The 26,324-nt window shown below is 39.2% G+C and overlaps 1 protein-coding gene across 35 annotated transcripts in view; it reads right to left on the bottom strand.

Moving 5' to 3' along the window:
- The window catches only part of DTNA (dystrobrevin alpha), a 403,422-nt gene that overhangs the window by 27,376 nt on the left and 349,722 nt on the right, over positions 1–26,324 (bottom strand). For 16 of the 35 annotated variants that reach the window (XM_070047034.1, XM_070047037.1, XM_070047028.1 and 13 more), the window contains 5 exons: positions 22,177–22,254; positions 21,521–21,613; positions 10,858–10,945; positions 8,904–9,001; positions 4,811–4,924 (listed from right to left, as the gene is read on the bottom strand). In XM_070047034.1, the coding sequence (XP_069903135.1) occupies positions 4,811–4,924; positions 8,904–9,001; positions 10,858–10,945; positions 21,521–21,613; positions 22,177–22,254 (471 nt within the window). The remainder of the gene's footprint in view (positions 1–4,810; positions 4,925–8,903; positions 9,002–10,857; positions 10,946–21,520; positions 21,614–22,176; positions 22,255–26,324) is intronic. The other 19 variants (XM_070047044.1, XM_070047041.1, XM_070047046.1 and 16 more) reach the window with 5 other exon arrangements.

The raw sequence follows: 26,324 nt of genomic DNA on the forward strand, positions 1-26,324 counted from the left end.
AGATAATGTTTCTGATTTATTTCCAGTTCTCTTCTAGATACTGTTCTATAAATTTTGGCCTTTTGATCATAAGAGCACTTTGAGAAGAAGGTTGAAGCAAACTTCTAATATTATAGGTAAGAAATATTAAGAGAAGCATCCAAAAACTATCAGAAAAAGTTAGCTTATAGTAATCTATAATTAACCAACATTGAAAAAACCTTACTTGTACATTTATCTTACAGTAGTACTCTTTCAAAACATGACATTTACTCTTTCATGCATTTGATTGAATTACATTTTTAAAAATCATTTAATAATGATAATAATAATTTTTAAAAAATCATTTAATAATGTCTTCTCTATAAGTGTTTATACCAGTGGTTACCAAATGTGGGTAACACATCTGTGGTGTAGCCTCCACTGTTCCAAGGAAAAATGAGAAAACAAGGACTAAGTAGTGATTTTATTTTCATTGAGCTAAAAATACTCACGTCTGAACGAATGCCTTTTATTCTGTCAGATTATTTCTAGCTTTGTGTGTGCGTTAAAACCTACTTTCTTTAGGACAGTGTTGGAACAATAGGCAAAATTTTAATATGAACTGTATATTAGATAATAATAAATAACAATATTAACTTTCCTGAATTTGATGATGATACCATGGTTATACAAGAGAATGTCTTCTTTTTTCTTAGAAAATATATACATAAGTATTTAGGGGTAAAGTGTTATAATGTCTGCAATTTACTCTCAAATGGCTCATCAAAAATGCATATGTAATTTACATATATAAGCATATATAGGGAGATGCAGAAGGGTGTGGCAAAATGTTTGCAACCTCTAGGTGAAGCGTAGAAGGAAATTCATTGTGATATTCTTACAACACTTCTTACATTTTTTTTCAAAATAAAAAGTTGAAAAATATACTGTCATTTATGAAACTTTCAATAACAGATGATGGTAGTTTAAAAATGTCATTATATGGTAAAACAAAAAGTACTCAACTTTATGTTGTTTCCCCAAAATAATAAAAAAATTAAGCTGGTCTAATGAAATTCAAGTCTGGAAACCACAGACGTGCATCAGAGATTATGATTCCATTTTTAATTGGTAAAAACAAAAAAAGTCTCTTTATATTAATAAGTTTTCTCGAAGAATAATTTTATATACTTTGAAAAGAATGCCACGTGTATAATATGATGCTTATTTTTTAGGCAAGGGATAGATATGAAAATTTATACTTGTTTTTCTTAAGATTTGTAGTGTCAAGTTGCTTCTGCAGTTTTCATTAATGTTTTCTTCATTATAGAACATGGTATTGTCTTTGCAAACATAGTTCTTTAGCTGTCTTTTAATGGTTCTGTAGTGGGAAGCCTCACTAGATCACCTTGCAAAATTTCCCTCAGATACTCCATCCAATATGGGAAGGAAAGACCTAGGGAACCACATGGAATGTTCCAGCCCTTTCTCTGCTTCATCTGTGCCTCTTGATTGCCTGTATTCTTGAAATTATGAGTAAAGCTCAATACTAGAGTAAGATCATGTGAATCTGACTTGACAATCTAATCCACTGTGTTAACCTGATACGTAACTCATCCTCTAATGGCTTCCTATTGTAGGATTGATAGCAATATCCTCAAGATGAATGAACTAAATGAACAATAAAATGGAGGATGATAAATGTGATAGCAGTGTAGATGGACCGGAGGCTGGGAATTAGGAAAGTGTTTATTATAATAGTACAGGCAGGAGATAATTAAGACCCAAGGAAGAGAGGTAGAATATACCTGTGATGCTCATTGTGCAGGATCCTGGGCAAGTTATTTAACTTCTGTGAGTCTCAGTTTCTTTATCTATAAAAAGACTATAATAGTAATGTCCAGCTCCCAGGATTTTGTTTTTTACAGCTACTGTATGGAACAGTGTATGTAGAGCTTAGTGCATAGAAAGTGTCAGATTAGCACGCAGAAATGTCTATCCTATAATCCTATTCAGTTGCCAGATCTCGGTTGCAAATCTGGCTTTCCACTTTCTTGTGGCTAAAGTAAAAAGGGAAATATGATCATTTAGAAAGGTCATGATGCCCTTAAGATAAAAATAAACTATGCGTTCATGAAAAGCAAAGCTCTGATCTTGCTGCTCCCATTCCCCTACTAAATACATTTCTCCTGTTGGCTTCTCAGTAAGAGGCCCAGAAAGGATGTAACAGGTGGAGAAGACCTCTGTCAAAGCTACAATAAGGAGTCCCTTTGGCGGCTTCACATGGTCGCCCCTCAATGGGAACTCAAGGCCAAAGTAACTGGCGAGAAGTCATTGTTTTGGAACTCTTTGAAAGTCTGAAATGACTAAAAGATAAAACACCCACAGCAGGTTTTCTTAACCTGGGATGTCAGGGTATCGTTGAAATCCCCAAATTGTTAAAAAGTGCTTAGCACAGTATAAATGGTTCATAAGCATCTAAAGAAATATACGTCAAGGGAGTGTACTTCTTCTTCCAGGCAGAAGAAATGTGGAGAATACGGAAGCAGGCAAGTTAATCAGCTAGGATTTAGGTGTCTCAAGCCTCAAGCCTTATGTGTGGGCCACCAGCTGACAGTGAGGGCCGAAAGTCTAGAAGTTCCCCACAGAACCAGACTCCTTAGTGTAGCTTTGAGCTAGGCTGGGGTCATGGGAATGCCCACGAGTCAGGGCCAGAGGATGGTTAAAATTATTCGTCTGTTCCAAGATAGTAACATCAAGGAGGGAAGAAATATCAGTTGGAAAAGTCATCATCAGTGAACCAGGCACATAAAGATGCCTTCCCAGATGGTATCATCCTAATGGAACCAAATACTTTGGGAAGCAAATGCTAACTGGGGGGAACCAGTGAAAATGCTTATGAAAATTCCTAGTCACCACCCTTCCACTAGCGAATGGGATGGCCAGTGAAGAGGTATAAAGAACATTCCAGGCAGAGACAGGGTGCCCTGAGGTGTAGATGAATGACTATTCTATTTCTAAGTTGGTTTATTCAGTTATATTTCTGTGTACACTAGACTTAACTTTCTTGTAAGTCTCGAGGGCCTACATGATCCTATTTGGCAAAAGATGCTTTCAAGCAGTGATTTTACTTTCATATGCCTTTGAGGAGGAGGATGTAGAACATCCCTTTTTCCTTCTTTTCATTTTCATCCCTTCTGGGTGATGGTAGTAGAATGTGCAAGAATTTCTAATACATCTCTGTGAAAGTAGGACCAGAAATCCCATACGTTGAAAAGGAAGAATTTCTGTTTCTTCCATTAAATTATTTTGTTCTTCCAAAGTATGACGTGATCTCTTCACATCAAGCAGCCCCCACGAGATGCAAGTTCTATAGGTCTCCTTTCCATAACTCAGGCCTTTGGTGGGTTTGCCCCTCTAGCCAGGTGCACAAACCTGGGGAGACTGGATCCCAGCTGCGAGGCAGGGCCTGCCCCCTGGCCAGATGTGCTGAGTGCCCAGATGTTAATATGGCCAAAGGGCAGGGTTAGAGTGGAACCCCCGGAAACATCCATGACTACAATCAATAGGGACTGGATAAAATCCAAATATAGCCATAGAGAATCTGCTTAATTTAGTCTCTTTGTATAGAGGAAGTAAGTGGCACTCTAACTCTGACAAGAGTTTCTGAGAAGAGGCATCTGTACTTATTATAAAAATTATGCCTCAGAGTTAGATTTACCTGAAATATACTTGGCATCCAAATTGAAAGATGGAAAGAATGTTATACTTGCTAACTTCAAGTGCCTTGTGAAATATCCATATGACATTTTCATGAGGGAATGTCTTTGAGTTTATGTTTGTGTTGTTTACTACACAGACAGGTTTGGGTAAGTGCCGTATTCAAGGTATGGTGGTTAAGTCTGATTGGAGCCCATGGTGTGACTCTCCTTTTGCACGTGGTCACAGTCCTCATCCACGTCTTACTACTCTCTACCGGCCTGACCCTGAGAAGTGCCCTGAAATTCAGGGCTTGAACCAAATGACCTTCTTAGGTCCTTCCCAACTCAAATATTTCATGATGACAGACTAGGTAACACCAGGCCTTTAAATTCATTTGTAGAACAAGAAGGTATGAAAATCTGTATGCAAAGCTATTAGGGACCAAGATTTAGAGATAATTTATGGGTCACAGGTAAATTTTTAAATTTAAAAAACTGTGATGATTCTTTAGTTGTTTACATGTTTGTTTTGTTGATCACTTTTATCATAAACCTATTGTTGATAGTGCAAATAACTGAAGAGAGTTGAGTTCAAATTTTTTCCAGTAAGACAGATATAGAGAACAAACAAGTGGTTACCAATGGGGAAAGGGAAGGGAGGAGTGGCAATATAGGGGTAGGACATTAACAGGTACAAACTATTATGTATAAAATAAGCTATAAGGATATAGTGTACAACACAGAATACAGCCAAGATTTTATAAAAACTATAAATGAGGTATAACTTTTAAAAATTGGGGCATCACTATGTTGTATACCTGTAACTTATATAATACTGTACATCAACTATACTTTAATTAAATAAAGAGAGTGTACTATAAAAAATTCTATTTTCCGGTGAAACATTTTGTTTCGGATCTAAAGAACACTGTTTCCTTTTCTCTGTGTCAAAGAAAAAAATAAATAAATAAACAGCCTCTTTCCCAAACCTGCAAATTCCAGCAATTAGATGTGTGCTATTAAAAAAAACCCAAACAGATGTTAGCAGCTATGGTGGCTGAGGACCGTTTTCTGGTGGACACTGTTAGACTTTATTGATGATCTCAGACACCTGTATTTCCTGAGACGCCTTGGGCTCCTTTTCTTACCTGAGGAGGCGGAGCTCTGCCAGCAGAGTGGGGTTTTGCTGCGCCTTCTCTGGAGTGGGCTGAGAAGCTTGTTCATGCTCTAGCCGCAGCCTCTGGATCTCCTGTAAGATTTCTCTTGGGAGAGAGGAGGAAGGTAAGAAACCCAGGTCAGTTAACTTCCAGGATGTCCAGGATCTAACATCTGAGTAGATCAGGGCCACCAGAACAAAGAAAGAAGGGGTCATCCTATGTGTTGGAGCAGAACCAACCCTCATTACCTGACTGTGTTTACGAGGTGTTGGCTGTAGCTAGTTGGGTTAGGGAACCATTGACTGAAACCTCCCGCCTTGGCCAGGTACGATGATAACTGATGACTGCTTGCCTGAGTTGTCTCACAACAGGAGGTTCCGATAAGGAACATGGTGCTCCCACTAAAAACTAACCAGGAGAATTTGGGAGGGGCCAAGACAGGGAGGAGACAACCAATCTCCCAGAATCCTTCGTGCTGGAATCCATCTTGGATGAGAGATGCGCGCGCCGCCAGGAAGGACCCTGAGTCAGACCAAATATGGGCCAGACAAGATGATTGGCCAGAGACAACCCGGAAACTAACCCCATTACCATAAAACCTGAGACCGCGAGCCACGTGGCAGAGCAGATCTCCTGCGTTCCCTTACCCTGCTGCTCTGACCCCGGGCGCCCGTTCATTCCCAATAAACCCTTTGCTTTGTCAATATGTGTCTCCTTGGACAATTCATTTCTGAGTGTTAGACAAGAGCCCACTCTCCGGCCCTGGAACATTGTTGCCCTTTCCTGCAACAGTTGGGTGCTCTGGGTGAGCGGATACTGCCTTCATCTCCAGTACATCCAAACTAGGAAGACTCTGCAATATGTCATTGGAGCCTTCAAGCTGAGTGTTCTCCCCAGGACCTAACACTCTCTCTAGTCAGTAATATAATGCTGTGGTAATGTGTTCAACTTTGCAAAGTGCACTGCTTAAGAGACAAAAATGAATCTTCCACTTATTTATGATCTCAGTCTGACACCATAAAGTACCTGCAGCTACCAAGTAAGAGATGCTTGGAAAAAATAAGGATAAATGGTGCTCATTTTGCAAAACTAAATAACCCCATTCTCTCACCAGGACTGAAATTCTTCTCACTGAATTTATCTGAGAAGCCCCCAGGTAGGCAAAATTCTTTCTCTTTTCTTTAATATTTTCAGCCTTAACAATGTATCTGAATAAGGGTAGCCTTGTGAAGGAAAGTGCTTTTAAAAGGATTCACTGTAATTGAGTCTGTGACATAAGAGTGCTATTGGTGTGACCCCTATCAGGGGTGAGACATGTCAGTCTATTATTGATGTTGGGGCCTGGGCTGCCCTGTACTGAGGTGAACATTAGGCCAGCCATAAGGGATGGGTGACCGATGTAAGACAAATTATCCCTAAGTGAGTTAGAAGCTATTAAGCAAGGTTAGAAGTCACAGGTTCTTGGGGGAGGGGTCAGTCTCCCATCCAGCAAAATGCAGAAGAGCCCATAAGATAGAACGAAGCCCCAGGAATGGAAGGTGAACTTGGTGAGCAAGGGGGATGGGTGGCTTTCCATCTGAGAGGCTGATTTACAACCTCCTGCTTCACAAACAGGCCAGAATCAAGAAGCTAATTACCAGTGAGTCACTACACCTCTCATGGGTATGGTGGGAGCTTGGACCATAATTCAGTGGTTTTCAACTTGTTTTTTTGTCCCCCTTGGTGTTCTATAGTGGAAAATTTTCTTTAAAAGAAATCTTCCATGGAAACCCAACACGTCACACAGTTAAGAAAGAACTTCTCTGGTTAAAGAAAGGGAGGTGCCCTGTGCTACTAGCTCTTCTTCCTCTTCATACACCCCTACAGGGCCCCTGAACTCCCAGAGAGCCCAGCCTGAACATCAGTGAACTGAGATTTCCAAGATCTTGAGGGCTAACATCCCGACATTCTGTGACTTCCACTAGTTCTCCTTGTTGGTCCTCAGGACAGAACCATGACACAGCCATTTAGCCCAAGGAAGAAAAAGAGAGAAGCAGCTCTGATCAGATGAGAATAAAGGTAAGATAGGTAAGGAGCATGAAGTGCTTAGACTACACCCAGGGACTGTGCTGTCTTCTTTAGTCTTATTTAATCCTCATAACAGTTCTATTGTATATAGACTAGTATAGTACCAAGAGTTTTATTGGTACTGCTATTATCTGTTTTATGAATGAGGGAATCAAGCACATACCAGTTAAAAGTCTTGCCCAATTTCAATAAGTAGGTGGTAGCAGTCATTTGAACTCAGGCAGGTTTGCCCCAAAGCCCATATGTGTTCGACTCCTTCAGTCTTTGGTACTTGCTTGGACAGGTCTAGCCTAGGCAGGCTGTGACTTCCACAATGTAATCTGAAGAGTCCAGCTACTCCTAATACTAACTCTAACTGGCTCCTCTAAGGAGGCTCTAAGAAAGCATTATCTTCTAAAGATCATTTCTGAAATGTCTAAATGACTATGTAGGGTAGTCATGGAGTCAAGTGAGGAATTCTATCCTTCCTTGAAGCCCAGAGATCTGATTATTGGGTTAACTGTCACTTTGGAGACCATGGGATCCCTGGGTGAATTTCCGTGGTGCAGGAACTGTGACCTGGATAAGCTTCTGGGATGTGGTTCTGGGGCCTTTGGAAGGCATGAGGCCGTTGGCTTAGATGAGTTCAGGATGGACTAGATGCTCTTCAGGCACGGGGTGGGGAAAGAACTCAGGGAAAGGATGAAGCTCTCTTTCTGCCATCTCTTCTCATTTCCATTCCTTTATTCCCTCTCATCCTAAAAACATGTATTCAGAGACTGCAATCCCAAAATGCCCTAGAAGCAAGCAGTAAGAGTGGTAGCATGGTACAGCCAGCACATTCACGGGGTTTCTTGCTGATTCTGGAATCCCACATGGAGGTAGATATCCCTGGGGTATTTCCTTAAAGGAAGTCCCGATTTCCCCTCAAGTGTGCTATCCCCATGCTGAGTGGAAGCAGAGAATCGGAAGGGAAAACAAAGTGCTTTGGAGAGATGGGAGAGTAGATTAAAATTGCAACCAAGATATTTGTGGGATTGTAAATTTTCACTTTAGTCTTGTTTTCTTTCTAAGAATATGAAAATGTGCCAAGTGAGTTTGTATCTTCCTTTTAAGATTTTTTTCTATAGAATTTTAAAGAATAGCATGACCGGGCTTCCCTGGTGGTGCAGTGGTTGAGAGTCTGCCTGCCGATGCAGGGGACATGGGTTCGTGCCCTGGTCCGGGAGGGTCCCACATGCTGCAGAGTGGCTGGGCCCCTGAGCCATGGCTGCTGAGCCTGCGCGTCCGGAGCCTGTGCTCCGCAACAGGAGAGGTTGCAACAGTGAGAGGCCCGGGTACCGCAAAAAAAAAAAAAAAAAAAAAAAAAAAAAGAATAGCATGACTATTTATCCCAAAAATTTCAGGTCAAACCCTACAGGTATGCAACAATGATCAAAACCTCCTCCTTTACCGGTCTGATCTCAGAAGGGACATCAGTGTTTAAAGATGAGATTAAGTATTAAGACAGCTTGGTGTTGTTCTAAGAAATACAGAACGTACAAGTTGTTCTTATATGAGGCTTACTCAGCATTGAGTTTGAGATCTGACTCAGATATTTATTCCTTTCTCACTCAGTATATATTGACTGAGTTTCTACACTGTTACAATGTACCAGGCATGGTTCTGGAGCTCAGGGGCCATTTGTCACAGCCTCTGTTCTCAAAGAACTTCCATATCAGTCAGGGAAGACAGACAATAAAAAGGAAACAAACACTTAAATGCGACTTTTTTTCAGAGAGAGATGTCATACACACACACACACACACACACTCACACACACACACGGATATAACAGAGAGTGGTTCCTGGAATAGGAGGTAGTGGGAGAGATCAGAGAGGTGATCTTTTAGGAGGTGGCATTTGAGCTGAGATCTGAGTGATGGGAAGGAGCCATCTCTGCAGAGACCCCGAGGAAGAGCTTTCTAAGCTGCAAAAACAACCGATACTTTAAAGGCTGTAAAGAAAGAAAGAAGCAGGAGTGTCCCAAAAACCTTACCTGTTCTTGTTTTCTAGTTCTGCGATCAGCTGCCTTTGTTGCTTATTTGCATCAATGGTGAAGGAGATGTCAGGGGCACTCCTCTGCTGCACTGGCTGCTGGAAAATATGTGGTTTATACTATTTAGTACTGGGAAGGGGAACTGACCTGTGTTTGAAAAGACAGGAGTCGTGAGATATGCACAAGAAAGAAAAAACTATTTCTATCAAAACAAAAAAAGCAAAACGTAAAATTAAATGGCCATTCCTCTCCTAAGGACCAGCTTTTTTGGGGATCTGGAGCACATCTATGCAGTGGAAAGCAGAATAGAACCCTTTGGCAGGCAAATATACAAAACATGGGAAAAATTGGTTTTTAGCTTTCTGACTTGAAATCTTTGGGGAACTAGTTCATTCTTGCCATGCTGTGTCCATCGCAACTCTTCTTTCAGTAAAGGTGGGGTTAAAAAAATATATCACTGCTGAAGTATCTCTTTCTCTAGAGTTACTGTTTAACCACTGTAATATACAATTAAAAATTGTATAGCTTTAAAGTCATAGTTAATATGACTTTCTTTTCTTCTTTTGGTCAACATACTTTTAGCATTTCTGTATTCATATATGTAATTTTACACTGATGGATTGCAACCAGCTTTAACAACTGGTGTATATGCAGTCATAACTTTCTCCATTCTTTTGTTTTTTTTAATAAAGTTATTTATTTTTTCCTGCGTTGGGTCATCATTGCTGCGCTTGGCCTTTCTCTAGTTGAGGCAAGCAGGCTACTCTTCATTGCAGTGCATGGGCTTCTCATTGCGGTGGCTTCTCTTGTTGCGGAGCATGGGCTCTAGGCACGTGGGCTTCAGTAGTTGTTGCATGTGGGCTCTAGAGCACAGGCTCAGTAGTTGTGGCGCACGGGCTTAGTTGCTCCGCAGCACGTGGGATCTTCCCGGATCAGGGCTCGAACCCGTGTCCCCTGCATTGGCAGGCGGATTCTTAACCACTGCACCACCAGGGAAGTCCCTCTCCATTCTTACATAATCACATATATATAAGAATATGATTATATAAGAATATATATGTATATATACCTCATGTACCATATTTATATATGTATTTATGTGTATGTGTATTTAGTCAAGGGCTTATTTGATATTGTTTTGTAAAAGCAGGGTCAGATTATGTAGACTTCCCTGTGCCTTGCCTTCTTTGCTCTACCGTACATTATAGAAATTCCTCAATGTCAGTCTTTAGTGCTTTTAAAGCAAATTAAAAAAAATTACAACTAATCTTTCTACCAAAGAATGCCAAGCTTTAAAAAATAACACCCATTGCCTAAGCCCAAAGACATGGTGAAACTCAGCCTGATTTTTCATTTCTAGAAAACTAACCATAGGGAAAGGTTTAAACTTGGTAAAGGTCTGGCTTTTATAAAGCTTTTCTATCATTTTTAATTAGCATTTCTTTTAACAAAGAAACGATTTGTGTTGCTAATGAAGAAGTGTGAGGTCCTATATTTTATATCCTAAATGGTCTTCTATAGCTGGCATATGGGAACTTTGACATGTGATGCAGAGTTTTCTTTTGATTTTATGACATAAGTTTCTCTTTCTTGCTATATTGAGAAAAGTAGAAACAACTTTTGATATATATTTCTTGATATATTGATAAAAGTAGAAACTTATCTGAGCCAGTTGTGGATTTGAATCATTGCTTGTTCTTTATATTAACTGATTAGGAATTATCCAGAGAAATTGGGTATTGGTCTGGTTCAGCACTATTGTAACAGGAATACCTCGAGCTCTGACTCATGCTAGACCAGAATGATAGCTGGAAAGTGAAAATGGAAGCAGTGGAAGGCCAGATCGTTTTTTAGGTCTTGCAGACGGCACAGTAGCAACTACTCAGCTCTGCTGTTGTGGCGTCAGCTATTAGGGTAACAATCAACGTGACATCCGCTCGTTCAGAGTACTTACAGACGAAGTGGACTCTGCTGCCAGTCTTGCCGCGTATCTGGCGATCAGCCGGTGCTCTTCATCAAGCCGGGTGGAGCTCTCAAGCATACTATTGAGAACAGAGCAAGAGTCAGTCAGGCAACTGAGAAAAGACGGGAATATTCATACCACCACCTGGAGTGGGTTGGCTATTTCAATGTTTCAGTGCAAAAAATTTGATCGTTATACAAATTCCTATTAGGTTAATGACATCAGACCTGGATTCATGATGTGATCTAATATGTGGCCAGGAAGGTCCTTAATAAATCCTACCTTACAAAGAAATCTCCAAAGAGGAGTGACTTTCCTGATCAACATTTCTGATGAAAGAATACTTTCTCTTTAATTTAGTTATATTGCCTTTAACAATTTAATTTCCTTATGACAAAGTAATACACGTCTGAAACCAACATGATAGACAATATGAAAGCAAGAAGGAAGAAGAAACCAATTTGTTCAGCCTCCAGTGATCCCCCACTCCTGGTATTGTGTAATCCTCTTCATTTATTGTAGTACGGCTGGACTTAACAGACTTAATTCTAATGCATAGAATGTGGTGGAAGTAATGGAAGGTAACTTCCAAGATTAGGTTATAAAAAGACCCTGGCTTCTGTCTTGGGCATGTTTTCTCTCTCTCGAGCCCTTCTGGATTGCTTGCCCTGTGGGAAGCTGGATGCCATGCACAGGCGGCTCTGTGGAAAGGCCCACATGAGGAGGAACTGAAGCCAGCCAGTAACCATGGGACTGGATCCCCTTCCGTAGAGCCTTTAGATAAGATCACAGCCCACCCACAGCTTGATTACAACCTCGAGAAAGTCCTGAGCCAAACATGGATTCCTCACCCACGGTGTTTGTTCTTTTAAGCTGCTGAGCTCTTGGGTAATTTGTTATGCAGCAATACACAATGAATATAATTCTCATCTACAGTACTACTACCCAGGTAACTTGCCATTTTATATTTACTTCCAGAGAAGTAGAATTATGGTAGTGGCTTCTAATGACATGAGTGGGAATCATTTAGTGTCTCCTATAAATTTATAAAAATTCTTCCTATTAGAATAAGAATAATCTGACCCCTTAAAAAAACTAATGCAAATAGAAGCATTTTCAACTCTCCTGGAGAGTTGATATTTCAGAAAGCCCTTCACGTAAGACTAAGTTTTGGATGCCACTAAAAAAAAAATTCTGTGAAACATACCAGTAACACTAATCCTGTTAATAGACTAGTTGGTCATAGTTTAGTTTATCAGTTATTATGGTGAGTATCAGGCCAGGATCAAGATTAGAAACCAGTTCCTCTCAATCCCCAAATATACTTATATTCTCCACTGGCTTATATTTAAGCCTGTTCCTTAAAGAAAAAAAGTCAATACTCATGGTTATACGTGAAAAATGACACACTTCTATGCCAATGTTAAGGTTGTAAAAATTATCCACTGAAAGACTTGGATCCATATAAAGTAATATACATTTATATTATTTATTTGTACACTTACATAAAAAGTAAACATGCAACATAGTCTTTCAACCTTTGTTCTAAAGTGAGAAGATGAATGAAAATTGCAGCATATTAGCTATGTCACTTCCAAGTAGCTCTTCTCTGCTTGGTGGAATCTGTTACGGTAACATTTTTTTCTGGTCATTTGGAAGATATTCCTGTTTCCCTTATCTATGTGCTAGTCTATATTCCTCACATATGTAAACTGTACCTGTTCTTATCCTGAATTCTTCCACTAGATTTAGCCCTTTTCTCTAAGTTACCGTACCCTACCTAGAATATTCCTGAATTTCTCCATTTACCAAGTCACTTCTTCATCCTCAGAAAAAGAGCCTTCACTTTCCTGCTGCCTAAATGAGACAATGCGTGTAAAAAACGTCAAGCTGGTGTGATGCCTAGAACACATTAAATGCTCAAAAATATTAGGTAATACAATTTTATTATTATTTTGCCTCTTGAGTAACCTGTTCGGATTCATTAATGATTCTTGGCTCCTTCAAAATGTCATCTACAATCCAACAGCTATCTAGAGCAGGGCTTCTCAAACATTAGTGTGTATACATATCACGTAGGGATCTTGTGAAAATGCAGTCTCTGATTCTGGAGTGGGGGTGGGGTGGGGGGGTAGGATGGGACCCCAGAATCTGCATTTCCAACAAACTCTCAAGATACGTTGGTATTGCTGGTCCAAGGACAACACTTTGAGTAGCAAGGATCTAGGAGATCTTGAAAATAAAATGGAAAAGTTAAACACATGAAATGAACCCCAAATGTAAGCCATATAAAAGACATCATTTTTCATATCCATATAGCATTGTGATATTTTCACACAAATTCCCTTAAGACAGATATTCTAGGATTCAGGGCTCACCTATGTGTAGTATTAATACCAGTGGATTGAGATTTCAACCAGCATACAAATTTAAAGTTGGAATAAGAAACTATTTTTACTAGCAAAAGGCCGAATTAGTTCTGGACAATGGATGCTTTAAAACAGATGTTTAAAGCAGATGTGTTAGGACTTCCCTGGTGGCGCAGTGGTTAAGAATCCACCTGCCAATGCAGGGGACACAGGTTTGAGCCCTGGTCCAGGAAGATCCCACATGCCTCAGAACAACTAAGCCCGTGTGCCACAACTACTGAGCCTGCACACCTAGAGCCTGTGCTCCGCAATGAGAAGCCACTGCAATGAGAAGCCCGTGTACCGCAACGAAGAGTAGCCCCCAATCACCGCAACTAGAGAAAGCCCGAGCACAGCAACGAAGACCCAACGCAGCCAAAAATAAATAAATAAATAAATAAAAAGAAAAGCAGATGTGTTATAAAACACATCTGCCCTCTGCAGTGGTTAAAAATAATAACTGAATTTCTTGTTACAGCTTCAATGAGAAAGTGAAAGTTTATGCTGTCCTTACTTTAAACATAAAACCACCCAAGAAAGAAACAATTTAATTTGATTTTAACACATTGGTCATTTTCTGGCTGCTGTATTAGAGACCATATGCCTAACTCAACACAGTTTGTGTAGACAACAAGGCCCAAAGCTCCAAGCCCAGGACGATGATCTGTTTGAATGCCTGAAAGTGACTTTGTCAAAAACATTTGTGTTTTGATAAATAAATAATAAAAAAAAACCTTGATAAAAAACCTCATGATAAAAGTGCCTTTTATCATGAATGACCAGCAAGTATAAATAATATGAAGGTTATATCAAAAAAAAGCCTCCTGGAAATGTAAGAAGGGAAGTTATGGGGTTTCATCTAGTAAGCTATAACTCATACTTCCCCTGCTTCTCCTTCCTCCAGCACCGAGTGAATGAGGGGTGGAGTGATGTATTGCCCCTTTGTGCACACAAACGATTTATAAGTCCACATGTGCCATTTCAGTACGTTCGCATTATACAAGGGTGAATGAGGCGTTCACCTAATAAATTCCATTATTTCAAGACTTCAATTACAAATAGTTGGAAATGAATGGCCAATAATTCCCTAAATCATTAAAGAAATACCAATTCCAACATTGTCTCTATCCCTGCCTATTCATTTCCAGACTTTATAATCAGTAATCTTATTACAAGACCATGATGAATTTAAAAGGGTCTGCTGTGTAGACTGCATTTCAGAATAGGGAAAACTATTACGTTGAAAACTCTCCACTTTCTGCCTTAAATACATGGCCAGTGTCTGTTGCTAGTGATTTCAAAATGGCATCTAGGAAACTCAAGTGGCCCCAGCTGAGCTAGGGCTTCCTAAATTGTGATTTAGCAGGGATTTCTGGGAACTCAAGGTTTGTTCACATTTCTCTGGTTTCTCTGCAGGCCTGTTTCCCTGGAAGTCCAGGGGTTAGGACTCTGTGCTCTTACTGCCAAGGGCTGGGGTTCAAGCCCTGGTTGGGGAAGTAAAATCCTACAAGCTGTGTGGCCAAAAAAAAAAAAAGAAAAAAAAAATCAGAATAAATGTAAAAGAAAAAAGTATTTGTCTATACTTGAGTCATGAAGAGATTCACCTATGTTTAAAAAAAAAAAAAAAACACACAAATAATAATGTGATCTAAAGGGCACCAGAAATACTTCTTCATTTCTCCTTCATATTTTTTCCATTTGTCTGAATGGTGACAGAAACTTTAGAGATTACTTTTTAAGGTCATTAAGTGTCACTACTCTTTTATTAAAATGCAAATAGCTATTAGGAGGATTACTGCCTGAGAAGGCATTATTAGTTATTACTTAAGTGGAGGATGACTTTCTCAGGGTATGTCCTGTCTTTCACAGTTGGTTGAGAGCAAAATGCCATAGGAATCTTCATGGATAATAATAATAATAAAACAACTTACCATAACAATGGCTTCTCTATAGAGGTGCCTTCAAACTCCTTTATCAAGACCCTGACTTTGATAACCCACTATGTTACAATCGTCCACCAAGGCCATGCCTTCTACCTCTACAAATTCACAAATTCCTCCATTTCCTTCCATTCCAGCTCTCACCAATGTGGCCCAGGCCACCATCATCTCATCCTGAATGAGTGTAAAGTCCTCTCAATAGGTCACTCTGATTTGAGAGTTATTCTTTCCTGCAATTCATTTCCTGTCCTCAAGTCATCGATCTTTTAAAAGTGAAGTTGGCTGTAACATTCTTATGCATAAAATTCTCAATAGGTTCTCATTTTTCAAATTCCTAAAGCTAGTCTAGCTTCATCCTTTACCCCCGTGGCCTTAACACACTTAATTTCCTCAAATGAACCATATTCTCTCTGTCCTGAATGGTCTCTCTGTCTCCTCCACTCACTTCTGCTTGGCTAATTCCTCTTCATTCTGGTATTGGCTTTGGCTTCCATTTCCTGCCCTCATGTCTGACCTCCAAATTCAGGTCCATTGCTCCTTATATATTCTATAGCCCTCTGCACTTTGCTGCCCTTGTTATAGCTGTTATCTCTTTGCTTTTTTAAAAATTGGGGTATAGTTGCTTTACAATGTTGTGTTAGTTTCTGCTGTACAACAAAATGAATCAGCTATATGTATACATATATAGCCTCCCTCTTGGACCTCCCTCCCACCTCACCCCCCATCCCAGCCATCTAGGTCACCACAGAGCACCGAGCTGAGCTCCCTGTGCTATACAGCAGGTTCCCACTAGCTTTCTATTTTACACATGGCAGTGTATATATGTCAATCCTAATCTCCCTATTCATCCCACCTCCCCTTCCCCCCATGTCCACAAGTCCGTTCTCTCTGTCTGCGTCTCTATTGCTAAAAAAAAAAAAAAAGCAAGACTACTTTATAAATGATGTTGCATTCTTCTTGCATTTTAATTGCCCTTTTCACTTGTCTTTATCCTTCACTAAACTGTAACTTCTTTGAGGACAGAATGGTTCAATCTCTTCACCCTTGGAACTTGAGTGTTTTGCACAGTGCTTAGAACATAGCAGGAACTACCCAAGAATTAGTTGGACAAATAAAGGTTGGCTCACTTCTGACATTCTTTAGAAGGTTTACATTTTTAGGATTCTAAGGAAATGTTTTTCTCAGAAGTCTAGTTCTATAACTGAAGGTCCTAAACATTTTACAAAAGAAAAGGAGTAGTGTTAACAAGGAAATGAAAACTCATAAAAGAAGATACTTTTCAATATGTGTGGATAATAATTTCTTTTCCTTTCTGCAGCTTGCAATAAACTTATACTTTTCAAAATCACAACATTTACTGAAAAGAGTCAGTCAAATCTTAGCCTACACATTAAAAATATTAAAGGCATACAATTCAGTGGATTCAGTGTAGAAGCATGCTATGGACTGAATTGTCTCTCCTCACATTCATGTGTTGAAGCCCTAATCCCCAGTGCCTTAGAATGTGGCTGTGTTTGGAGATGGGAATTTAAAGAGGTAATTAAGGTTAAATGAGGTCATAAGGGTGGGGGCCTAATCCAATATGACTGGTGTCCTTATGAGAAGAGGAAGAGACAACAAGGATGTATGTGCACAGAGAAAAGGCCATGTGAGGACATAGCAAGAAGGCAGCCATCTGCAGGCCAAGGAGAGAGGCCTCAGCAGAAGCAGCCCTGCAGACTCCATGGTCTTAGACTTCTAGCCTCCAGAACTGTGAGAAAATAAACTTCTGTTGTCCAAGCCATGCAGTCTGTTGTACTTTGTTACAGTAGCCATAGTGAACTGATACAAAGTGGAAAATGTCAGAGAACATTAAAAAATTTAAAAAAAATTTTTTTGCCCAACATCACTTTTAGGTTTTTTTTTGCCCCTTATTAGTTGCTTTTGTCACATCAGTGAATTGCTGCTTCTCGTCTTTATCCACATTTATCACTTCTACCCAAGTCAAGTTTAATACTTTACTTTTTCACCTATTTTATACTCTTATACTAAATGTTCAATTTCAGGGTTAATTTATAATAGGTGATTTTTTTAATAGCAAAAAGTATTTTTCTAGTAAAAAAGATTTTCTGAGGACTCCTAACAATTTTGTTTAGGGTGAGCGGGAATTTTATATCTGTGGCACTATCAATATTCTCCAACATCAATGGACATTTATTGGGCACTTACTGTGTGCCAGGCACTGTGCTAGGTGCCAGAGAGATGGTGGCAAACAAGTCCGAGAAGGTCTGCCCCACAAGAGGAAGGTAGGAGTGAACCAACCAACCAAGGAACCAATGATAACAGTTATGACAAGAATGAAATAAATAGTATTCCATGATCAGACTAATATGGGAGACCTACCTGAGTAGGTAGGTGCCTTTAATCAGGGTCTGGAAGCCAGAGAAGGAGCCAGTTCATGTGTGTGTGGAAGGAAAGGGCAGGAGGAAAATGGGGAAGAATGTTCTAGGCATAGGGGAAGAACTAGTATCATGGTCTTTGAGGCAGTTTTAGGAATTTTTTTTAGGAACTGATGAAAAGCTGATGTGACTAAATATTGTGGTTGAGTGGGAGAACCCCATGAGAGCTGGGGCTGGGAGAGGGGTAGGCGAGGGCTAGATCACACACAGGCTTGCAGCCCCGGTGATGGGTCTGGGCTGTGAACTAAGTGCCATAGGACTCTAGTAAAGGAAGCAAGTGAGCAAGTAACAACTTAGACCTCGTATGTGAAACCCGGAAATAGGCGTCAAAATGTCCCATTTCTTGTACTTGAGAAAAACATAAGCAGGACAGATATCAACCTAATTATATGAGATCAGGGGTCTAACAAAGTGACAGCAATCGATCATGACGTCAAAGTATAGACTGTACCCTTTCACGGTACTGCTTCCCTCCCTTACACAAGGGGCCTTTTCAGAGTTGAGAGAAACGTGCCAGAAGCTTCTGACTGGTAAGTATCAAGGCTTAAAACTATGGTTAGAGTTGGAAGTTCTGGGCTGGTTTGCAACCTCCTTTGGTCTGCCTGCCACCATCTGTCCTATAAACCACTAGCAAGCCTGGGCACTTGATAAGCTTTAGGAGAGGCCAGAAAAAGCCCTCACTGGATAACTCTGAGACCTCTCCTCCCCCAGTGAAGAAGGTGCTTGAAAACCATTAAGGCTTTTAAAACTTCACTTAGGAATTAGGAAGAGAGTAGGACTTTGCCCTTGATCTACAGTTTATTTATTTGGCTTATCTGACATCAGAACCAGCAAGGGCACCTAAGAATATCTTTAATTTAGCAGCAAACTATTTACAGATGAGTCAGTTTCCCATTGTGCTAAGCAGTTGATATAGGGGAGAAGGCCCCTACACTGAGTGAATTAGGAGTATATATGAATACTTACAAAAACACACCTTTCAAGCAAGAACAACTATTAAATTTCTCTTTATAGACCATCTCATGAAGGGTGCACAGACAGGAAGGCCGAGGTATGAGGTGGAAAACAGATGAGACTCAATATCAGAAGACCTTGCTGGCAGGTGACCTTGGATAAGTCACTTGATGTCTTGTAACCGGGCATTTTCTTATCAGTGAAATGGCAATAATAATATCTAAACCTACAAGGCTTTGACAAGCAGATTAAATAATGTGTGGGAAAGGGCTTTGTCATTTTTGAAGCACTTCATAAATGTAAAATTTATTATTCATATTCTGGCTGCTGTGATGAGGTCCAAGAGGCTGAAGAGAAAATTTTTGTCTTTTTGAAGCTTACAACTAAAATGAGAAATCACAAGGCACAGAACTAAATACATAATTGGTAACTTATGAACAACCACTATTTCTATTACTAGTGTGTGCTCAAAATATTTGTTAAAATGAAATACAAATAATACAATGGGATACGCAATTTCAGTAAATAGAGATGTGGTGGATGCAGCTGTGGAATGTCCAGAAGAGCTTTCTGGAGGGCATGCATTTATGTAGGTTTTATAAGATGCAATGTATCACAGTGGTTATGAGTTTGGGATCAGCTAGATAAAAATTGAAATCCCGGCCCCACTGTGTAGTAGCTATGTGCCTGTGCGAGAGTCATGTAAACTCTCTAAACTGATACCTTTACTGATCGATAAAATGGGGATGAGAGTATTTACCGGCTTATCTAAGGACCAGGGGAAATTATGTAAATAAAGTTTTAAACACAGTGCTTATCATGAGGCAAATGCTTTAAAAAATGGTGGCTCTTGTAATTACTACCGTTATAGATCTCACCACAGTTGAATGACGGTTAAGCATCAGAGCTATAATGATGATAAAGGAGGGGACACATCACTGCATCGCTTACAGAATCCTGGCAGATGTGGGGAATGGTTAGGATCTAATTAAACAGAAAGGAAAGGGAAGGAGCAAACTGAGAAAAGAGAAGTTGGAATTTTTTAAGGATGGAACAAAGTGATGAGAATTATGGAGGGCAGTAGCTTTTAAAACTGAGTCAGCTTCATTGATCAGTCTTAAATTCTGCTTTGTTTTCAAAATACAAGTCACATCTATCTTTCATCAAGTCGATGTAAGGTGTCTCTACTGAGACCGTTTTACAGTCTTAAGTGACCATCAAGTCAATATGATTAACCACTTGAGGAGGGAAAAGGGCTGGGAGTGACAAACTCTGCACTTTCCTCTTTGGAGATTTCTCTGTTACAACTTTAATTAAGAAAAGGTCAAAGAAGAGTGGTGGAAATAACCAGAGTGTGCTAGAATTTTGGACACACACTCCAAAGGACAGGAGAGGACAGGGTGTGAGATCACATCATTGCATTCAGACATGATTGACTCTTTATCGACTATATCCTGCTTTGAAGATTACCAACACAAATTTTGGGGGGGCGTTAATTTAGTATTTAGTTCTATTGTTTCAGCTACCATATAACATTGGGGAACCAAATTCACTGGGAATAAGATGAAAACCATCACTCCACTCGTAGTTTTGAGAGGGTGAGATGTAAGAAAGAAGAGGAACTGTTCGATCTACAAGCCGGGAAAATTTGAACAAAGAGATGGGCTTAGCTGAAGAGTGCATTTTTATCTCCTGAAAGAGTAGCATATAGTATAAAATTAAACCAGTACACTGGTTATATACATATATTTTTAAAAGTTCAAATTAAGATAAATATATAACTATTAAAACAAATAAATGTTCATCAGTGTATCACCTAAAGTCACCTCATGTACTAATCTTGCAAAAAATAGTTCTAAGGCATCAAGGGAGGAAAGTTCTAGAAACAAAGACATGGTTAACAATACCAAGTGGTGAGGGTGATGAATGCCAAATGTTTGAGGGATGCTTTCTGTGACACAGTAGAAGAAAGGGGACCAATTTTAAAGGCAATTTAACCCATTGGCTCACTTAATAGTTATAATGGCAAAAAATCCATAGGCTCTCAGTTCAGAGAAAATGTATTAGGGTTATTAAGTAAAATAGAATATTTCTAAGGAACTGGTTTGCTAAACATATTTGTAAAACAGTTGTCTAAACTAGGATGAAATGTGATAATTATACAGTTTGTGCATTTATTTTCATTCAAATTGAAAATGTATATTTATTATTAACTAACTTGAACCAATGGGAGGAATCTACTATGTCACAACTAAAATAGAAAGGGAAAAACTCTAGGAATGCCTTTATTCTATTATATAAGGCTATCTGAATTCACACATTTAACACATTGGAAAGTAAGCTTTGAATACTGTGGGACTTGAAAGCAGGCTGTATCAGGATGGCTACCCTGAAACATTTGTAAGAGAAGAGTCGAAAGACAATTTCTCCCACTGTTATCATTGTTGATGAAATGATTTCCATGGTATAATCCCATCCTATCACTTTTCCTCTTCTTCATTTCTATCTTAAGGGAATGCAGGATTGTTCTCCAAATCAGTAGAAACACACAAGTCCTTGGAATAAGACAAATTCCTGAATCACTGTCATGTAGTAATTTGACATGGCACATGTAACACAGAACTGACCGGTGGGACCCAGAGTCTTGCATCTCCCTAGATGCTAATATTTAGCACAGCACCCGCTTACATGAGTTGTCCCTTTAGCTAAGATATAAACAAAAATGTGAATTCTATGGTACATTAATGGGCAGTGTCCCAAGTAATATCACAAGACATTTTAATTGGATCAGTTAAAAAAATGCTTTAGTGACACCTCTGGCATCCAGTGACTTTGCCCCTTGCTGAGACTGCTTGTCAAGAGATCAGACTGTTTCCCTCTCGCAGGACAGTCAAGCAGCCAAACCTGCACTAACCATGATGGGTTGTTCCGGAGCATGTTGACATACAACCCGATGAGAACATGTTCATCAGCTAGCCTGTCTGCCACATTCAGACTGTACTGTATCCTGAAACAGGGCAGGAGGAAAGAAAGGGTGTTGTTAGGACAGGTGGACAGAAATAAGCAGGGCAGGTAGGAGTGAGTTTGTGGTCGAAAAGGCATCTAGAAAACCAAGCAAGTAAAGGAAAACTAAGCGATGTTCTATGAAGAAACACAAGCAAAATCCAAGCAATGAAATTCACAATGCCATTTCACTCTCTTTAAAAATAGATTTTCACTTAGGTCAAGTAACTTTTAAGAAAACAGAATTGCATTCTTCAAACCACTAAGGCCAAGAAATTCATTTGTACAGTAAATACACTGAAATAGGTTGCAAGCAAAGATTATCCTTTGGAAAATCAAATCTGAAGCTTAGTCATTTCAAAAAAGGAAAAGGAAATAAGGGAAAGCGAGTAAGAACACAGATGTGTCTACTCAAAATAACTACTTGGTGCTGTTAATGGGGTTATAACAGAGCTGCTTTGACTAAATCAAAGACGGTCTTTCAAACACAAAGCATCTTTGACACAAGAAATCAGCATTTTTAGTTTAGTTAATTCAGGGTTCCAGAACACTCTGGCTTTAACTTACCCTTTGCCCTTCAGCAAAGCTGGAGCAGCCCTAGCCAGCAGTTTGCTCTGCTCGACTTCACTGTCCTTGGGAGGAGAGCTGGTTAATAAGATGGGAAAGCCAAGAAGAGCGTAAACTCGGCAATGCATTCAAGAATAGAAACTGGCAACAGAAACTCCCAAGACTACTTCCAAGCTCCATTTGGACAGCTCTTTCATTACTTTGAAATGTTCAAGATGTTTTCAGATTTCCACATAGCTGAACTAGGAGTAGCAACCTGGCCTGAGAACCACAATTACAATTACACAAGCCGCTATGATCCCAGATTTGACCTCTGCTATTTGCTAAACAAATAGATTGCATATGCCCAGACACAATGACAATTCATCCAGCGTTCATGACAGACTGTACACAGTCCAATAGTTCACTAAGTCCTGCCAGCCTTCAGATCCCACACAAGAAGCTTATTTCTCCAGCCTGCCCTCTATTCTCCGACTTTCTGTGTTGAACAGAGAATTGAAAATTACCTAGAGATGGGTGTCATATTAAAAGTGTTTTGCTGCTTTAGGCACAAGTCACCTGTGAAGCTGTGAAGAAAACTTTCAGAGAAACAGAGAAATAAACCTTTGAGCCTTATAAACATATATTCATCCTCCTTGTGTCTATAACTGGTGAAGAAGAGTCCAATCAATAGGGCAAATTCTTATCATTTTAGATTTATTAGGAAGAACACTCACTTTAATTGGCAATTTTAATGAAAAATTAAAAAGTTTAATGTAGTTTTATTAAAGGAAAATAGAAATATAAATAATAATAAAGTGTGGCCAAGCCAAAGGCACCCAAAATTTATATAATATAAATGAATTTATAACTATAATGAATAGGCATGTTCATTGGGAAATATGATATTGATTCTTAGTTCTATAACTGTACTTGTAATGTGCTTAAAGAGAGCTTGTTCTTTTGTAGGTTAACAATTTGCCCTGCAACACTGGTGTACTTAAAACTACTCCTTTCTCCCTTCATGGAGAATACAAAAATTAAGTGACTGACTTTGTTTGAATACCAAGTTTTTAATTACTTGCATTGAAATTATTAGATTTTTACCACAAACTTCCGTAACTTTTCAAGAAGTTATAAATCTATATATATATATAAGAATGCTTAATAAAGCAGTTAAAAATCTTAAAAACTTTAAAAGTTTTACTACAAAGTACCACTTTTTCAGACCACAAAGCACAAAATATAGCAACTTATAAATGAATATCACATTAGAATTATGCACGGTATAATTGGAATTCTTGTTTTATAATAGTATATACTACAAGATTCCTTAAATCGTGAGGCTTCTGGTAAATTTAAAATCAAATTTGATCTATAAAGAAAACATCTAGTATAGAGTAGGCATTCATGTTTGTTGAATATTATGACTTTACTCAGCTTTTCAGGAATGCGCCCATTACTCAAAAAGTACAACTGCACACAAACAAAATTGACCTTAACAATGAAATCAATGTTCTAGGAGAATTTGATTTCCTGATGAAGTTAATTCTTTTTTAAAGCATATTGATCTGCACCTTCAAAGACTATGAAACCTGCCCATCAGGAGCAAATAAGCATCTTAAGCCACTGGAGTTGATGTTTTCCCACCATCCCACCAAGACAGCATTCCAAACCTTGTCTCCTGAAGTACAGCTCATTATCTAGTAACTACGGTCTCACTGCTGCCCAATCACCTCCCCCAACTTTTTTTTTTTGATAATACAAGATAGATCTACCCACTCTATAATTGATTTCAGATGCCTGTAAAACACTCAAAACACTGTGTGAAATATTAAGAATTCTTCCCTCCAAATGAAACCATTTCTCTGCCTTGTTACATACGCTACTTTTCCCCTTGAATCCCAGAAATTGTGTTATTTCCTTAAATCAAAGGCCTAATAATTATACAGTTACAACCTCTGATGATGAATGTGCAAGAAGGAAAAAAAAGAAACACGGGAGGATCAACCACGAGGATATGCTTGTTATAAGTTACTCTGGTGACGTCTTATGGAAGGAAGGTGATGTGTCAATAAAGCTGCAGAAGTGTGTCCCACCACTTACTAATGAGCACTGGCACTGGAGGAACCCTGCTGACATCAGCATGGGCAGGGCTGGTAGCAGGAAGTGAGCAGTTGCCCTGATTTTCCTCTGGTGGCTCATTCTTTCTTTCTCTCCAATTCTCTGGGCCCCTCTCTCCTTCCTCTACGCCACTTGCCTGTCTCCCCTGCTCTCTCCAAGTCCCTTCTTTCCGCAAAGGGATGAGCAGATGTCTCCATATACACGTCTTGTCCTTTCGTTGCCATTTTCTTTGCCTTGGCCCTTGCCAGTGCTGGTTTGAAGGCATCATTTAAATCCTTTCATGTTCCTTTCCTTTCCCACATGAATCCTTGGGAAAACCAGTTCTTGGAATATATGGGGATGATATTCTCTGCATTTATCTCATTTTGCTAAAGCTGTTAGCATCTAGTGCCAAGAGCATTTCTGACTTTTGGTACTCAGTGCCCACATAGTTTCTGTACTACCTAGAACTAGCCTTGAATTCTCCTCCTAATCATTTATTTCTGGGAAGCAGAAAACATGACCATGTATAGAGGAAGCCAAGTGCATGATGAAAACAAGAATTAAAAAAAGCACTCTTTCTAAATGAAATGGATCAAGAACTTAGAGAGCAGACCAGGAGGCAGGTTTCACTTAAAACTTGGGTCTATAAAGACTGTTCACATGAAGTATCTTCACCAGAATTTCTTCTGCAGCTCCCAAGGAGCTTGAAGAAGGGAAGCAACCTGAAAAAAATTTTCTCCTGAGTTGTTGCAAAGGTAGTGACATCAGGTAATTTATGATAATCTCTTCAAAGCAAGGTACACTCACGATATTTTATAGAATAATTTGGATGCTTAAACTTTCATTTTGTAGCTCTGGCAGTCTGGCTGGAGAAGTTTGGTGATATTTCCAATTCGTTGTGGGCTTTGGGATCAGGCAACACTGGAACCTAGGGCCTTATCAAGAAGTGATTGCTTCCAGCATGTCAATGCATCCAAACGTGCCAATGGCTTTCCTGCAGCTCTAGCTCTGGAAACTTCTCCATCTTCTGCATGTCCCGTCTTCAAATTTAAATGCATTCCTCCTTTTAACCTCGGAAACTGCTAACAACCTGGGGCTCCTCTTGACTGTGGGTGATAAATCTTTTCTAATCTGAGTCCCAAGGAGAAGCAATGCTACCATCCCTAAAATTGTGTGTATACACGTCTCTTTTTCTTATTGTCGTTATTTTCTTTTCACCAGGCCCTGCCAATGTACAAACACCTCCTTCAGCACACATATTTTCATTATTGGGTGTGGTTGACAATCATACCTGGAGGGTATGACAAGGTGAAATTTGAATTTCATGTGTTCTGCTGAAAGAAAAGAGGCTGGAAATATTCCTTTAGATTATTCTTTTCTAAAAAAAAAATTCTCTTATTTTCTCACCAATTCCTTTTTATACTCTGGAAAAGAACATATGTAAAGATAAATGGCCTTCTTCCAAAAATTTTCATACACACACACACACACACACACACACACACACACACACACTGGCATAATGCGTTCTGGAAGATTAGTACAATTTCAAAATATTTCATATTTACTTATTTAAATTCACCCTTTCGTTTTGGAGAATGACAACTGATGCCAGGATTTTGCTTAAGTGCAAACATTTTGGGGGTACTCTAAGGTAACAAAATAACACACAAATGTTCCCTGGATTTTTGCTTAAACCTGCCATATAGTTTTGAAAACCACTTCTGCTTATGCTGTGTTATTATATTAGCTCTGGCCAAATATTTTTTTCTTTTATTGAACAGGAAAATAAAAGGATTTAAATAAAAGTCCTGCACAGAGCAACAATATAATATAAACAAATTATGTCATGTGGCATGATTATCATCACAATGGTTAAATGGAAAATGGTATTTGAACCATGGCAAATTAAGAAGAGAGATTTACTTTTTTATTGATTCTTAAATGATTGATAAACTTGTTGGTGTTTGGGCTTTGTGAAGAATGACTTGTAAACTTGGCTCCCTCCTTAGCTGACTGTCAATTGGGAATAACATTTTGCTTCTCAATGTAATTAAAACAAT

Source organism: Globicephala melas, chromosome 13 (genome assembly GCF_963455315.2).
Source record: "Globicephala melas chromosome 13, mGloMel1.2, whole genome shotgun sequence".
Lineage (NCBI taxonomy): Eukaryota > Metazoa > Chordata > Mammalia > Artiodactyla > Delphinidae > Globicephala > Globicephala melas.